At 41.0% G+C, this 17,479-nt stretch overlaps 1 protein-coding gene across 1 annotated transcript in view; it reads left to right on the forward strand.

The window, feature by feature from the left end:
* The window catches only part of SNX30 (sorting nexin family member 30), a 53,786-nt gene that overhangs the window by 23,812 nt on the left and 12,495 nt on the right, over positions 1-17,479 (forward strand). Inside the window, exons 3-7 of the mRNA XM_005493393.4 lie at positions 4,438-4,548; positions 8,207-8,365; positions 10,704-10,899; positions 11,581-11,780; positions 17,300-17,386. Of these exons, the coding sequence (XP_005493450.2) occupies positions 4,438-4,548; positions 8,207-8,365; positions 10,704-10,899; positions 11,581-11,780; positions 17,300-17,386 (753 nt within the window). The remainder of the gene's footprint in view (positions 1-4,437; positions 4,549-8,206; positions 8,366-10,703; positions 10,900-11,580; positions 11,781-17,299; positions 17,387-17,479) is intronic.

Below are 17,479 nucleotides of genomic sequence, written 5' to 3' on the forward strand. Positions count from 1 at the left end.
TCTCTACTGGAGAATGCTTCTGGAACCTCAAAGGTTTGGATAAACATAGGTCATAGAATGAGTTATTCTGAAGGCTGAAAAGCAACATCCCCAGGGGAATTACTAATGCTGTAATGTGTGGTTGTGACAGGATACCACTGTAGGGAAAAGCGTAGACTTATCACAGTCTCATTTGTGTTGTGTGGGGGTTTTTTTCTCTCTTTGTTTTTACAGATCCTTCATTCTAATAGAAAAAAAAAATCTTGCAGTATGCCCTGTGCTTTTCATCTTCTCATACCTTTGTCAGCAGGTGGTGGTGACTGAGGAAGGGTCAAAACATTGGCTTGCAAAGGAAGACTTAGCAGTTTACCTGATCCTGCTTGTGTACCTGTTTTCACAGCTCCCTAGTAAGAGCCAGGTAGCATTCCCTAGCCTGTCTTGTGGATGAACACATTTAAAGAATGTAATGGTAATCCTTCAGCTAACAAGAAAGCGATTCAGGACTGACTTCCTTGATTCTCTCATATCCTGTGTTCATCTTGCTAATGCAGTTACTAATGCAAGTTAGTAAGCAGTTTCCTTACACAGGGGGGCTAGTGAAACTGTAAAGGTAGGTAGAAGTTGTGGTGGAACTTAATGGGTCATGACTGTGATGATTGAAGTGTCTTTGTGTTCTTCAGATAGATGGAGGTGCATTTTAGGGAGACTTTACCAAACAGAGTCCTTTTTTAAAGGAAGATAGGGGAAAGTAAAGCTTGACCATATGTTATGCAGTCATCTCTCCTGAGAAAACATAAATAAGTGTACTTGTAACTTCATTTTCATTGTACTTTCTAGGATGGCAAGGCCTTCTTCTGTGCCTTTTCCCATGGAGGTCTGAACAGCTGAGTGCCATGCAGTTGCTCTGCAGGCTTGAAGGGAGAGTCTTTGAAACCAGACAGTACTAGCCATTGGACCAAGTGGAGGTCTTGTTTTCACTTTCCTGTCCTTCTCATGCTTCCATGACATTGCTTGGAACACATGAAACAGCCTTATTCCCTAGAGAGGAGCAGGTAAAAGTGATATGAAGTATTTTTCAAATAGGCTAAACTGTTTGAGGCAAAAAGAAATACTGGAGTGCTAAGAACACCAGCCTTCTTCCCTTCCCCCTCTCTGTCATTCTCTTATTTTCCTAGTTGAAGATTTTGCCTCAAGCTTAAATAGTGACATGGACGGGAATCTGCAGTCAAGTCTGGTGAGTTAGAGAGTAGAACTAGGGTAAAAAATATATTCGTATTGTCATCATAGGCTAGCTTCAGGTTTGGCTGTTAACTCCTTCCAAGGAAGACAAGAATCTTATGAAAGACCAAGACTTGGTGACTGCTTTAATACTGCCTCTAGTCAGAACTGTTCCAGCAACTGAGGTAAAACTGCCTGTAACTGTCTGCTTTCCAGAAAGTAAAACTGAGCCCAGAGTGTTGCAGTGCTGACTTAGTGGAACTGTGCTAGAATTTTCAATAAGTTGCTGGAAACATCTTGCCCATTATTTTTTGTGAGGTTGACATCTGCCGTGTAAGTTTCTCAGGTTCCTTTGGAAAAGACACATGTCCTTGCAAGATGAGATTTATGAATCTTGCTGAGAAAGCAGGAGGAATTTAACTGTGTTGAAAACATAGGTGCTTTACTTGTTGTCTGTTATGGAAATTTCCCTGCTCAACCATCCAGGATCCACTCTGGCAGTCACTCTTGCACCACCTGAGCTGGACCCAAGGCCTCTTCCCAGCTATGCCCCCTCACTCACACAGTCACACCAGGTTTCCGTACCTAGGTTTCCCACAGCAGTCTCGAATGTCCCAGTCATTAAAATAATTTAATCACAGCACAATAACAAACAAACAGCTCGGGCTGGTGTCTCTGGGGAGGGACCCAGAACAAAGGAACCCCTGGGCTCTTATCCCCTCACCAAGCATGGGAAGGTGTGGGACCGTCGGCTCCTGCCGTGTCCCAGTGTCCGGTGCCCCGGCTGGGCCACAGGCCCTTGTGTGCCCAGGATGGGCTCTTCAGGGCCTCTGTGCCTGGGCTGGCCCAGCCTGAGCTCAGCCTGCAGCTCCCACTGCAGCTGCACCCCGAGCTGCCTCAGGAAACATGTTCCTCAGTGCTGCTTCGACAGTGGCAGGATTCTCCTTCCTCTTTTGTGTAATCTGGAAGAAATAACTTGTGCTAAACTAATGAAGAGTTTGATCTGAGATCCAAATTCTTTCAGAATTAGCGAGGTTTCATTAAAACCTTGAAGGGCCTTTATGTTCTGCCCAAATAGCCTTTGAAAAGCTTATTTGCTGTCTAGATTTCATAACCTTTACAGTAAACACTGAAATGTTGCTGCTGTATTTTCATCTCAGTGGAAAAATGTGATATATAGAAAACTTTGCACTTCTGCTTGTGAAGTAAAGGCAACCAGAGCAGTTTGGTAGAGGTGAACTATAGCTAATGCATGGTTTGTGTACTGGGACTTAACCCTGCTTTCCAACTCCTAGGCAGGCCTATATGGTTTTCCTTAACTGTTAGCAGAATAGTGGTTAATAAGCTTCTCAGTGCTAACAGATGGGAGACTTTACCTTCATTCTCATTCTGCAGGATAAGACACTGTAATGTGTAGCCATTCTGATTACTCTCATTCACTCACTGTGTGATCTCTTAAAATGCCATTGAGCAGTGACAGCCAATTCACAGAAGGTCTGCCTTCTACTGAATTATTACTGCCTCATCACACCCTTTTTTCCCCCTTTCTTTTATTTGTAGATCCTTTATATTTAAAGCAATTTATATTTATTTATTTTTATTTATTTTATTTATTATGGCTTTATATTTAAAGCCATTCATTCTGTTGCTCAGAACAAGGGAAAATGATTCAAATGAAGTCTCAGAAGTCACATTCATAGTGTGGCACTCTTTGATGTTAAATAAACTGCTGTTACTGTTAGAAGTACATAGCTGAGTAAAGCACAGCTTTACTCATTGGGATATTGGGATATTGGGATCTTGGTAGTCCCTCATCTAGAAACAAAACTGCTCCAATTCATGAGGATTCTTTATGTTAGTCCATAGACTAACCTCTATATTGCTTACTATGGCTAGCATGTCAAAGAAGGGGGGAGCTGATCCTGATTTCTTTTTCTGTTGTGCCTTCCTTTACTAGAAGCCAAACAATTTCATAGGTAATGACACATCAGCTTGCTGCTTACAGTATCATAGACCTACTGTGCTGTTGATACTGTGTTAAGGCTCCTGAGTTCACCCTAGGAAGAGATTTCATATATAGAACTTATGCAGGATCCCCAGTGGTGATTGGTAGGAGTAAAATGCAGCAATTGAAGAATTAAAGTCATCCAGAGAGCCTGTGAAGAGGTGGATGGCGTTTAAAGGCTGCTACTGGCTGGGACTAGCAAAGCAATCGGGTGCTGAACTCGATGCCAGCTCAAGGCTGGAGTTGCTGGTGTATTTCTCAGTGTGCTGGGTTTGATGTCTGGCTGCAGGCATGTAGTGTGCTGGCACTGCAGGCTGTGCATTGCAAGGCAGACCTAATGCTGCAAGTAACTGAAGTATAGCTGCCTGTGCTTCTCAGAGGGACATAACTACAAGGGCCACCTCCCTGCAATGCCAGGCTCTTCAGCAGACACTCCTACTTGGTACACGGTTTCACGAGTGCTTTTAGGCAGTTGCAGTACATGCTGTGCAAGCAGCCCCATACAGTCAACCTTCCAGGTTATGGACTCTTCAAAGACTGGATAAAACACTTGCCAGCAGTTTATCTGCATACTTATTTTTTTTCCCCTCAAACTTGTAGTGACCTTGCCCTAAAGAAGGAAAATTTTAAAAGTTTAATTTAATGTACTAATGTATCTAATCGGGTATACACATAAACAGACTTGTTTCGTCATCTTGGAAGTCAACAAAAATCGGTCGTCAAACCTTGTGGTGGCTTATGTTCTCATCTTTTCACCTTGGAGTGTGATAAGCCCATCAGTCTTAGAATACAAGACAGTGGTGAAACACTTTTTAACCTGTGGATTGTGCATGTCATAGAATAAACAAATCAGTAAACACCTTTACTTTTAATTTTTGATGGTTAAAATAGTCTTGTCCTCACAATGAATATCTCATACAGTCTTTGCAGTCTTGTAACTGCCAAGAGAGTTATGTGGTGCACAGTGCTTCTGCTCCTACCATGATGAGAGCAGAACATGTAATGAACTTCAAATAGATCTTAACACATCAGCTCTAAGCAGTCATTTTTCATATTTCTGCTTTTCCACTGCTTGGAAGACCAGAGGATCTTTCTCTCATGCTGGCTGCAAAATTTTGGGGATTAACACCCCCCTGCAAGGCTTGTCTGGCTTCACCCTTGCCAGAGATGGCTGTACTGCATTTGCTGCTAAGCTCTGAAGTTGCTGCACACTAATTATATCTGTTCTTTTCCAGACCACGCGAGCAGAGTTTGATTTGCCAGAGTATTCTGTCCGTCGGCGGTACCAGGACTTCGACTGGTTGAGAAACAAGCTGGAAGAGTCTCAGCCAACACATCTTATTCCCGTAGGTAGTAAGCAAGAATCTGCTGTTAAGGACAGTTGTGCACCTGCACAAGGGTAATATTTGGATGCAATGTGTCTAGGTTTAAAAAACAGTACTTTATTCTCTTTAGCTTCCCGTTCCTGACTAGTTAGGAAGCTTAGACTTTCCTTGAGTGGCACACCTGAGAGGTAAGCTTTGTCAGCCTCCTGCAGGGCAATACTTGTGCTGACTACAGTAGCTGTGACATAAATAGAATACATTTAATCTGTTTACTCAATTATTACATCTGTATTTCAAAGTATCTAGGAATTATGAAAAGCCACAGGTACTTCAGGTTCTAGTCTCAGTTTTCAAGATGGCCTTTTGAGCTGGTTTTGCAAAGTAATTTAAAACTGCTTGTGCTAACACTTAATAGCACTGACATGTAATAGCACTGACTTGGAAGTCTCCGCCTCTGGTTTGGTAGCTATTGCATGCCTTCAGTAGGCAGAAGTTTGCCTAACAAGATTAGCTAAACTACTGCACCCATTGTTGCTGAAACTGGTGATCTGACCACCTTATTTGATGTGAGGAGGTTAGTCCTACCTTATATGTAGCTATAGGAAACCTGTGAGATCACTGCCTTCAGTCCTTTTGAACAAAGACATTTAAAAAGCACCATAGGAATTAAATTGGCAGGAAATAGCAACACTACTAGCATACTTTAGTTTGCCTGGGGTGGGTGATGGAGTGGAAGTTTCTCTGCCCTCCCTCCCTCAGCAAGGAGTAGGCTGTGTGAGAAGTATTGTTAGGTTGCTCTATGTTGAGTGCTGTTTAAGTCCTTAATTATGCTAGGACTTGCCTCAAGTGGAATAATAGCTGAGTGTTTCAGAGATAAGAAGTACTTCACAAAATCATGTGACACCACTAACTGCCAGCAAATACGTTTAGTGAACAGTAGTGAAAAGAAAGACAGTGAGCTTGAGAGCAGAAGGTGGAGGCATGTGTAATGTGTTAAGTTCCCATACTGTTTTCTCACGTCCCATTCTCTGAACAGCTGAAACAATCACAATTCACCTTCTGCTTCTTGGGTACACTAACAGGCCGCCAGTTCTGCCTGAAGCCTGCAAGGCTGTAAATAATAGTCGAGTAGCAGAAGGTGAGTCATAGCTGGGGAATCAAGCTGCTTTGCTCCTACCAGGAATTTGTTGCAGACAGAACAGCAAACTTTGCATGAGTAGCTGTAATACTGGACATGGAACTGGCAGTAGAACAAGCCAGTATCTTAGGTGCATTTCTTCTAGAAATTCTGGAGGTAAAAGGATGTGCTGTTAATAAGGGAGATAAAGGATTTTGTCTGTTTATGCACAAGTTAGCAATTACAGAATCCCCTAATAATCTCCTTCATGCAGGGTATGATAGGGAGGCTGCTGAATGCTTTATGTATTTGTTGTCTAGAAATAGATGAGGTATAGAAGCTAAAGGCAGTTTCAGATGCACTAGCTCAAGAGTTTTCGGAAAAGATGTTTCAAGTCAATCTAAGACTATCTGTATTTGTAATTATAGATACTGGAATCCCTGAAAGCCTTCTGTTTTAACAAATTATCAAAAGGGAGTTGTCTTCCTAATCTCAATATAGTGATTCTGCCTAAAATCTTCCTGTAGCAAATGATATGTCTTATCAGTGCAGTATGTCATGATAGCCTACATTTGGGAGCCAAAACTAACCTCAGTGTGAGTTCCTCTTCATCTCTTCAGTTTCTGATAGTTACTTCTTTTCAAAAGATCTGAGACATTCTAAAATTTTCTTTCAAAAGACAGTAAAACTATCTCAGTTCTGTCTTTAGACTACAAAGGTAAAACTAACAGCCAAGTTTCTTGTCCTGGGATGGTCATGTTTGGATACTTGAAGCCATTTCTGATGGGAATGAACTCTGCTCACCCATCTCAGTAGGGAAAAGTAAATTAAGATGGAAGATGGAAGACTATAAGGTAGATAATTAACACACAGTTAAAGCAAGGTATCAGTTGCTAGCTGTGTGTTTTGATGACTTTAGGTGGACCTCCAGAGGCCTAAAATGGAGAGGAATGTACCTACTCCTGCAATTGAAACCAGGTTAAATTGCAGAAGTCTCTGTTATAGAGGTGCATTCTTCAAATGCTCGAACTTTAGTGATTACTCAGTGCCAGTTTGCACGTGTTCGGTTGAACTATTTTTCTTTAGACTGGTCTTCCTTTCCCTCTTTTTTTTTCTTTAAACTTTTTTCTTTTCCTCCTGCATATGGTGCTGAGGTAGTGACTTCCTAGAGTCCCAGCTAAAGTTTACAAAGCAAAGGAAGAGAGTTTCTTCCTCCCTGAAGACTAATGCACAAGGTATTATACTTCTGAAGTCTAATGATAGTGTACCTTCTGCTGGTTTAACTGGAATGACTGACTAATTTGAATGCTAAACATAATCAAGTAAGTCTTAAATTGTAAGAACCAAATGCAGTGGTCAAAATGTAGCTCTGTTGCAGCTAAGTTGTGCAGGCTGTATTTTCTAGGAGATAAAGTCTTCATGTACAACCCACGTGAGCCTGGGTATGGTGGGAAAGCAATATATATAGTTTGGGTTTTTTTTCTTTAACCATTTTTGACACAGATTTTAGATGACAAACTCTTTGCAGAGGAGAATCCTGATTCCTGAATTGGGTGAAAATAGCTGTCATTGCTGGCATAACTGTAAGCAGATTGTCTAGATGGACTGGTTCACAAGAATGAAATACAAAGCACAATTTTAAAACTGATATTAATCTTGAAGTCTATGCTGTCTGGACAGAACAAAAGCACATGTTGTGTTAGAGCTGAAATTAACCATGCATCAGCTAAAAAAGTTACCTTCCATCCAAAGTGGTACTGTGTATTCTGTAATCCAAGTGTAACAGGGGGGACTGTATAACTAGCAAGTCTGGAGATAGTCTGGGCTTACATGTCAAACTGAACTGCAGAGATGAACTGATGGACTCAAAATAGTAAGATGTAAAAGTGAATGTATCATCAGGCTTTTGTCACTTACAGAAACATACTCAGGAAAGTCAGCTGTGATAGATGACCAGGTGTGCTCACACTTCAGAAAAGATACAGCCATTTTCTGTGCCAAGCCCCTGGTTTGGTTTTGCTCAGTGTTCTCACTAAGGCTGTCGGCCTTTTACAGGAGGGCCCTGTGCAAAAGCTCTAAATTGTTCATAGAGGGTTTATAGGAAGTAGAATTGTCCAATTTTCTGAGTTTCCTGAGGCTGGGCAGCCTTGCTTCAGCACTGGGTGGTGGCGGGGGTGCGGGGGTGGGGGGTGTGTGTGCTTCTGTTATAAATAGCATGCAGCTCTTCTGGCATCTCTTCAGAGCTGGATGTTGAACATGGATAGCAGTAGGGAGAACAATCTAAGCTATGCTACAAGTATTTAATCTGAGTACTGTTTGACTTCCCTGGTGTGTCTCTCAGCTGAAGCCATTCAGTAGAATGGCTAGCTTTAAGCCAGACCAGCTTAAAGATAATTTTAAGCACAGCTTGCTTCCCATCTGATGCATGGTTCCTGTTCACAAACACAGTGTTTCTGTTCCTGTTAAGACTGGAATTTGATTGCTTTGTTTATTTCCAAATTTCCAAAACAGAAGCAAGTTTTTGGTCTTTTGAATCTTGTGCTGTTTGCTTATCTCTGACAGCCTCTTCCTGAAAAATTTGTGGTGAAGGGTGTTGTTGATCGCTTTTCGGAAGAGTTTGTGGAGACAAGGAGGAAAGCATTAGACAAGTTCTTGAAGAGAATAACTGATCACCCAGTGTTGTCTTTTAATGAGCACTTCAATGTCTTTCTCACAGCTAAGGTAAGCCAGTAACTTTCAAATACAGTTGTTGACCTTTGCAGTCCCTTCTGAAATGAGGGTAAAAAGGCTTTAACAAAACTGAGCAGATCAGAACTTCCTCTTCCACCAGAGGGTTGTTGGGCACTCTGGTTATTGTGTGTGACAGACCCTTGTGTGTGACAACAGTATGGGTTCACTGTGCTTGAAAGGCAGAGGAATCCTCTCTGCAGATTGATAAATGAATTCTCCAGACCTTCTTGTTTTGTAGCAGGTAATCCTATTATGCAAGAGAGAATAAAAATTCAGAAAACTGTAGACTTTAAAATCCTATTTTGGGGAGGAAGGAAGGGGGAGAGTAAGAAAAGTCTCCCTTGCACAAAAGCTTGTGAATTTCTTGACTTTTTTTCTTGTCTGTTCTTTTTATACTGCTTGCACTTGATGCCCTCAAAACTAAGCATGGAGGCCTCATTCTTATTTGTTCTCAGTCAACAATTTCATGCATCTCTTCTGCATGACTCATGCAGGAATAGTGCAATTTTCTTTGGCTTTCTTTAGAACTGCATTTCAATTAAGACTAGGAGGACTTGCAGCTATGCTTGGGTTTTACCAGATGGGTGAGAAGTGCTGTGAAGGTACGCCTTTCCAAAGTCACATTACTCTAGCTCACTTAAATGTGATGTTGGAGCTCACTTCAGGGTCATGCTTTGCTTGCTGTTAATAACCAATTTCCAGTGTTTTTATTTCCCTCCATGGTGAAATTACCCACTGAAACAAGCCAGAAATGCAGAATTTGTTTAAATATCTTATAGCTTGTTCCTCTTTTGATCTGTCCAAGCACAATGCAGCTTTCTTAGCTGCTGTATTTGTCTTCTGCCATCCCTGTGAAATGAATGTCAAGAGCTTCATTCTCTGCTTTAGGAAGAGTTTGCCTTGAGATTACAGAGCATCCTGGGGAAAGGATGCCTGTTCTGCTGACTGGTTCTAATGTTTGAACCTGGTCTAGTGGAGCAGTGAGGTGTCAGTTCAGTGTGCTAGGATTTCAGAATTTAGTTACTACAGGAAGTTGTAAGATCACCCCCTGGTTGAAGAAGAGAGACCAACATTTCTTCATATTCCCTCTTTGGATGTGTAACATACCAGAATGCTTGAGAGAGTGAGTGAATAATTTTGAGTTCAAGGATCTTTTCTGATAACTGCTTGCAGCTCATATTGATGACATGTGGAAAGAAAAAATTAAATTGCATTTAAATGCAAACATAATTGAAAATTACAGTAGCTGCTAAAATGTCAGGTTTTTTTAATCAGGCTTACATTTGACTTACATTAAGTACTGGGAAGGAATACCATAGTACATGTTTTGAAGATGGCTATTGTTTATTTGTTTTTTTGGGTTCTTATTTTAAGAACACTTAAGCTTTTTGTCTTGTCTGTAGTAATACGTCTGAATTCTTGATCTCTACAGCCTACTTGGTTTGAACACATCTCTTCCTCAGGCTCCATAGGATAACCAAACTATAGCTCCTGAGCCTGTTTTGAGATGTTGAATACTGACCTCTGCTGGAAGAAGTAAAAGTAAACATTGTCAACGTTTTGACTAACTAAAACCATTTTTTTCTGGTGTACTGTTAGGGTGAAATCCCATGAAAATTGTAGAGTAGCAGTCTTGTTAGCATAGATAATTTGAAAGTTGGTTTATGCAAATGTGTAAAGGAGTGAGAAGGAGGTTTACACTTTCTGTGCAGCAAGATGGATGCATCTGACCCAGCCTGAGCTACAGTCTCTCTTGCAGAGAAGTTTTGCTGGTTTCCTCATGCTGCATTTTTTCTGCTTGCAGTCTTCACCTGCCTCCTGTTTGACCACAGAACTGGAGTGAGGAGGCTGCTTACTGAATAGGTGTGCAGTGTGTAGCTCTGTAGTAGGTCAGTAGAGCCAGCTGGTGCATCTGTTTAATACTGGTATTGTACTGGTATTGACTTAGAAGTATGTGGAGATGAATGATGTGAAATGTTTTGGTGGAACCAGAACTGTTAATAAGCTTGCTTCCCTGGTGAGAGTACAGGAAAATGGGAAAGTATGGCCATATGCAAAGTTGGCCTACTTACTTATTTCTAATGTACTTCATACTATTCTCCTGGATAATTTATCTCCATGGAGCCTTGAACCTGTGCTCAGCTGTACCGCTTGTAGAAAGCCTTTGTTCAAGGCTGTGTGTCACGTGTAATCTGTTGCTTTCAAAAGATTTGATCTTTACTGGAAAGTATCCTTCACTGTATTAATATTAAAACATATAAGTGAGTATTCCTAAACATATTCTTTTTTGTTTCTTTTTTGTTGTTTGTTTGTTCATTTTAATTCCTAGGATCTTAATGCCTACAAAAAGCAAGGAATGGCTTTGCTGTCAAAGATGGGGGAGTCTGTCAAATACGTTACAGGAGGCTACAAATTAAGAAGTCGGCCACTGGAGTTTGCAGCCATTGGGGATTATCTGGACACATTCTCTCTAAAGCTTGGTACCATTGATAGAATAGCACAACGGATCATCAAGGAACAGTTGGGTAAGGACACAGGGTGTTCCATCATAATACTCCAGGTCGAATGTTCTGTGTCTTATTCTGAGTGACAGAATGATCATGACAATTTGTGTTGATGATTCTGGCCTGTAATAAGTCACACACAGGGCAAAATCTAATGCCTGTTCCAGATTTTAGAAAGGCCCAAAACCTAACACAGTATCTGATATTAGCTCAATTTCAATCTTGTTTTAAAGTTGAACTTTTTATACCAACCTACTGTCTTACTGGAGTAATTTTTTGAAAGATTTCTGGAGTAATTTTTTGAAAAATTTTTGAAAGATTACAGGTGAGATAACATGTAGATTTCACCTGGAGGAGTACAAATGGAATTCCTAGATGAAGACAAGCTTTACAAGTCTATCTTAGTAGAGTTAGGTTTTATGTATGTTTAAAAAACTGGCCTTGGCTACTGCACAGGTGCAAGAGTCTTTGTATTGGAAGTCTGTAGGAATGGTAAGTTAAGAAAGAGACAACTTGAACCTGTCACCTGTGCAGCCACAGAGCTCTATTAGTCTGTTAAGAAGCTAATGTAACACAAGCCTTGACTCCCTGTGGGGATTAATGTTATTCAAAATTGTTGCGTGATTTCACCTATTTTGTGTTTGCTCATCTTTGTGCCTTGCTCTTACTCTGTTAATCTATTTTTTCATCTGCCTCTTGTAGAATACTTGGTGGAACTACGAGAATATGGACCTGTTTATTCAACCTGGGGAGGGCTGGAGGTTGAGCTATCAGAGCCACTGGAAGGAGTATCTGCTTGTATTGGGAATTGCTGCACAGCTCTTGAAGAGCTCAGTGAGGACATGACAGAAGACTTCCTGCCTGTGCTTAGGGAATATATATTGTATGCTGAGTCCATGAAGGTAAAGAGAGCCCTGTGGAAGAAAGTGCTGTCGTGTTTGCCTGGAATTAGCAAGCTCATTTGTTTTGAACAGTGAGAAATGGTGGTCATGGGAAATGTGGGGAAGTAAATAATACATTAAGTAGGAGGATATTTTCATAGTCAAAACAAAGCTAGGTGTGTTTAATAGCAGGGTACAGCATGAATAGCATTATCTGTCTGCTCTGCTCTTCAGTCAAGTTAGGGTCAGTATTGCAGGGTGTACACAGCATGTGCACCCTACAATAACCAATGAGTTGCCCCTTCATTGGCTTGGCAGATGGTACTCTATAGGAGACTTTCAGTGGCTGCCTATAATCTTTCTTTGAATTGAAGCTAGTTGCGCTTCAGCTCTTCACTACTTCACTACAGAGTCACTGTGGGGTCCAACAGGAATTACAGCATTAACAGTTTACATCATTTGTATGAAGCAGACTTGAGTGCCTTGTTTTAGAACCATTTGTCCAAATGACAGATATTGCTTCCTCTGTCATCCCCATACCCAGGGCATTATATGTCTGTTGTTAAGTTCTGCATAAGTAACTGCTTAAAGATGGTATTCTGTGACTCATAATTTTTAAGAATTTGATGTTTTACTGCTTATGCAGACATAATAAAAGCTACTTTAATGTGGGTTTTATTCTCTTGAAGTTATGGAGCGTTGGTAGTCAATCACATCTAATGGGGAAAAGAATTACTGACTTAACTTCACTAAAAAATTATATCAAGGACTTTAGTTTATCCATCAGAGCTTTTCACATCTTGCCTGTGGCACAGTATGTGGCCATATGTATATACCAGTCTCATTATGGGGTACTAGCAGACAAGTTCCTTCTGAAGACTTACCATTTGAAACAGCTGTTACAAGGCTGTGGTAGGCACTCCTTTACAGATCTAATGGCCCAATGTAAACTTACAGTCTAAACATGGTAGTCCTTCTCTGTCTTAATGTCATCCTAAGCTTCTCAAACTGAGAATTTAAACACTTTCTTGTAGATGTCTTTTCCCAGCTTCAGGAGTTGTACATCTGTGTGGTTAAAGTATTCTTGCAGGTGGCTTTGCACTAATTCACTGGCTATGTTCTTTGCTTTTGTCACCATGGATTTGGCCCCAGCATAATAAGTTGTATTTTCTTTATGGGTCTATTAACAGTAAAGTATTGCTTGAACAGAGTGAGCTGTAGGAAGCCTTGTCTTGGGATGTTTGGACTGTAGGAATTGGAGGTGGATGGAGTGTGATTACAAATAAACAGAGCATGAGGCTAGTGATTAAATACTTTAACTCAGAACATCTGGCTTTAATGCTAAAAATGCCTACCAAAGATGGCATCTGAAGGGGCAAGCTGAATTGTGAGAGGTGCTCTTCAAAAATACAGCAGGGGAAGATTTTTTAAGCTGAAAGCCAGGGTTTCTTCAGCTGAAGAGGTACTTTAGGCAGATAACCACCACTCACCACAGGCAGAGCAGCATTTCAAACTTGCACCTAGGCTTCCTTTTGGTCTTTAACAGCCCTTTTAGAATGGCACTGTCTCCAAGTCAACAGTTACTTTACTGTCTAAAGTACTTGTTCAGCTAAAGAAACCCTTGCTTTATAGCTTGAACTCTAGACTGTTGATTTGACTTTAGTGCTCTAAAGAATTATGCTGTTTAGTGTCTGGCTTGGACATCTTATTAGCTTTACTCAGTCTAGAAATTTGGAAACCAAGAACAAAAACTACTGTTAGTCAAGACAGACGGTTTGTATTTTCCTTTCTTCTCAAATAGCAAAACTGAACTCTCTCAGCTTCTACAAAGTGCAGTTTTCTTCTGTTAGAAAACATCAGCCTGTTTCTGAATGAGCAGCTACTGAACTGTCCTTGCAGAATCTGTAACCCTAAGTAAGTAACCAAGGTTAGTAAGGAGTGCACCCTTGGAGTGCAGGAGACTTTCTGTTGAAAGGGTGGTCCTCTTCACTAGCAGTGCATTCCTCTTTATCAGCTGCTGTGAGGACTGCTTGTGAGATGAAAGTCTGTTTTGTTCTTTCAGAGCATATCTTCTGCACAGGGTACTTGATGGAAGGTAACTCCTCAGGAGTTCAGTGAAACCTTGGTTAGCTTTCTTTGTTGTACACTGTACCACTGGTGTAGGTGTGGGAACATGATCTATGGAGCAGTCTATAGCTGAAAGTCCCTTGAGTAAGAACTGCCAGATTATTGTCACTGTTCAGAGACGAAGAGACCTTGATGTCTTCAGGAGCACTGTTGTACCTAAGGAGAAGAGCCTGAGGGAACTGCACCCCAGTAGTTCTGCTTGAATAGAGTATTGGTTGTTTCGAGGGAAGCCTAGCCTCTGGATTTGTTTGAAAGATTTGCAGAACAGGGCAGAAGCTGGTGTTGTGTCCTTGAGTTAAAATGTGTGCTGGAAGTGTCTGGAAGAGATCCTTCCCAAATTACTTGCCTTGCTCAGCACTGGTTGGGCCACAGCTGTGTTCAGTTTTTATTCCTGCTGAACACAAATAAGCTGAAGCGGGTCTGGAAGAGGACCACAAAGCTGGTCAAGGGGCTGAGAAGCCTGCTGTATGAGGAAGGGCTGAGAGAGCTGGGCATGTTCAACCTTGAGGAAGAAGGCTTAGGGAAAATCTTATCACCACCTAACCAGTATTTAAGGATTGAGTACAAATATGATTAAAGCTCCCTTTTCACAAGGAGACCCATGGAAAAACAGGACAATTAGTGCAAATTACTCTTGGGGACATTTTCATTGAACACAAGAGGAGAATTTTCACAATGAGAATAATCATCCTTTGCAATAATGTGTCCAGGGAAGTGGTGGATTCCCCAACACTGGACACATTTAAGATCCAGCTGGACAGGGTGCTGATCCATCTTGTCTAGACTGTACTTTTGCCAAGAAGGGTAGGATGAGCTAATCCTTGAGGTCTCTTCCAGCCTGGTATTCTATGGTTTCTATTACATGGCAAGGTGATGTCTCAGTTCCTGGTGCAGCGAGGCCCTTGTCAGCAAACGTGGTACCACATTTGCTGATGTACATTGGTGTTGCCCTGGGAGGCATGTGCAGAGGACAAAATCTCCTGTACATGATTCAGTGCAGATATTAGGATGTTACATGACTTCTGTTTGCTCTACATTGCTATAAAGGTTTATCATGTGACATGATCCCCTGGGGTGTTCTTGGACATTACTTTCAAGGCATGTTTAAAGCAAGCACCACACTAGTAGGGAACTGTGTCTTTAAGAGAATGGAGTAACTAGAGATCCTCTTGTGATGTTTAGTCACAGTAGGAAGCTATGGAGTGTGCAAACAGGATTGAAATTTAAATTTGTGTTAAGAGGCTGATGGCAAGCTCCTGAAGCTCTGTGTGGGCCAAGGTAGAATGTTTCAAGTAAATACAAAATAGTGAAGGACCTGCTGAAACTAGGCTAAGTCTTTCATGCTCAGACACCACTGGTTTAGTTCTGACCTGAAATAACTGAAGTGTGTTGATTGAGGATTTTTAGTTTTGAGTTTGGTTTCTTCCAACTTTTTTTTTAAAAAAAACTTTTTTTCCCTCTGAGTGAGGCCTTAATGAGTATTGCATGGTCTGTGGTAATTTTGAGGATACTTGATGCAGAGCTTTTCATAATTACTGCTAAAGTATCAAGGCATCAATCTAGAACAGAGGAGATTGCTTAGAGGTGCCAGAGGAAAATATGGGACAAGTGAAAGGGAGGGCAATATTTTTTTCATTACCTACAGGTCAGCCATTACTGGATACTTAAAACCGTATTCACAAGCTCATTATTAGTGGTCCCCAGTAGGTGCACGTGAGCGCTTAAGGGGAATTAAGACACCTGTTCTTTGAATCCAGTTTACCAATAACTGTTAATCCTTGGCTACTCCTGATATAGATTCAGCTTCTTGCACTAACTCCAGGCTTCTAAAGGCAAAATGCAATTGCTGGAGGCAGTTGTTTTCCACAGAAGAAATTTCAGTTGGTTCAGGTTCAAGAGGCAATACAAAGTAGAAATATCTATTAAATCTCTCAGACTTTTGTTGCATTGGTAACCTCAATCACTTAAATGCCATCCCACATAGTTGCATAGATTCCAGAAAGAAGGGTCAAGTGTTGTGGTTTTTCAACCAAACGCAACCAGTGGTATGATTCTGCATCCTTTTTGGAAAAAAAGGGAGAGTTGAGCTCTTGAAGGTGAATTCTTCAGGTTTGCCCTCTTTTTATTGACTAATCTAATAGTAGCTTTGTGGATGGAACGCCATTCCCATTCATAATGGATTGAACATCCCTACTCTAGAGCAGCTGCATTGGTGACCTTCTCTTGGCTTAAGAAGGAGGAGAGGGATGATGATTAGTAGATATATGTATGTCCTTTGTTGCTCTTAATTAGATCTAGATTGGCTGTTAGAGGAGCTACTTTTTTAAAAGCGTGTTTCTGTAGGCAGCAGTGCACATGACTGGTCCTGTGTTACTAGCCTTGTCTGGACCTGTTGCAATGACTAGTTACCACTTGGTGTCCTAATGGGACAATTCCTTCTGGGTGGCAGAAGGGAAGACTCAAAGCCAAATTAGCTGCAAGAGAATTTCAAACTTACGGAGAGTGTTGGTTGACTTCCCTCTGAGCACTTTTAATAATAACTTTGCATCAACAGAGTAATTAAAAAATGCCAGTTATTTCTTTCTGAAACCTGAAGTGGTAAGTTGCCTGCTCTTGCAGACAGGAAGCTCTTTATTTTTTAGAAAGACTAATTCCTATGGTTATTTTCAAACTGTAAGATTGTAATATAAACTTGGTGAAGTTCTTTGTGGGTTAGTACAAGCTAAGGGTAGCATCTTTGGCTCTCTGTTTTGAAAATACTCTGTCAATAAGATGTTTACTGCTTGAGAAGCTCTCTCAGGCAGTCCAGTGCTTTTCATGTAAATTGTCCTTTTCATAATTTTCTTTTTTTTTTAATGAAACCAACAACTTACCCCCGCCCCCAACTGATCTAAAATAAAGGCTTGCTTTTGCTCTAACACTAGAATGTGACAGCTTCCTTTAAAGGATTCTGAAGAGTCTTTGCAAGTGAAAAGGGATTTGTAATACCTGCTGTGATGGTCTTCCTGTCTCTTAGCCAATGCTGTTGTCTGTCTGCTGCTTGAGAATATCCGAAACTTTACGTTAGTCCTTGTCAGCTTTGATGGTTTTGTTTGTATCCTTTTCATGGTAGTAATAGGTCAACTGATTAATTGAATTTACTTGCTCAGGATTATCTTAGTGGTTTCATGATTGCTTCTATATTGCATGCCTCCAGCTTATCCAGATGTTTAATTTTATCTGCCCCTGCCGGCTGATGGAGAGCAAGTGCTGTTCATTATTAAAAGCTACTCCCTAAATGCTGTAAAAAAGTATATCTGGAAGTCTGACTTTGGGCTTACTTGGCATTGAAGATGTATCACTTTAGAGTTTCTTGTGGCCTGGGGGAAGGAACAAGAGGATCCCTTCACAGATCTCTTTTCTCTTGCCCATAGAATGTTTTGAAGAAAAGGGACCAAGTTCAAGCGGAGTATGAAGCAAAACTGGAAGCAGTAGCCTTGAAAAGAGAAGACCGTCCAAAGGTTAGCACTTAAAATTGCTCTACAAAAACAGTTTGCACTTACAGTACTTCCTGAAAAGAATGGAGAAGCAGAACTTGCTTTTTTCCTGGATCT

The sequence above is a fragment of the Zonotrichia albicollis genome, chromosome Z (assembly GCF_047830755.1).
Source record: "Zonotrichia albicollis isolate bZonAlb1 chromosome Z, bZonAlb1.hap1, whole genome shotgun sequence".
In the NCBI taxonomy this organism is placed as follows: domain Eukaryota; kingdom Metazoa; phylum Chordata; class Aves; order Passeriformes; family Passerellidae; genus Zonotrichia; species Zonotrichia albicollis.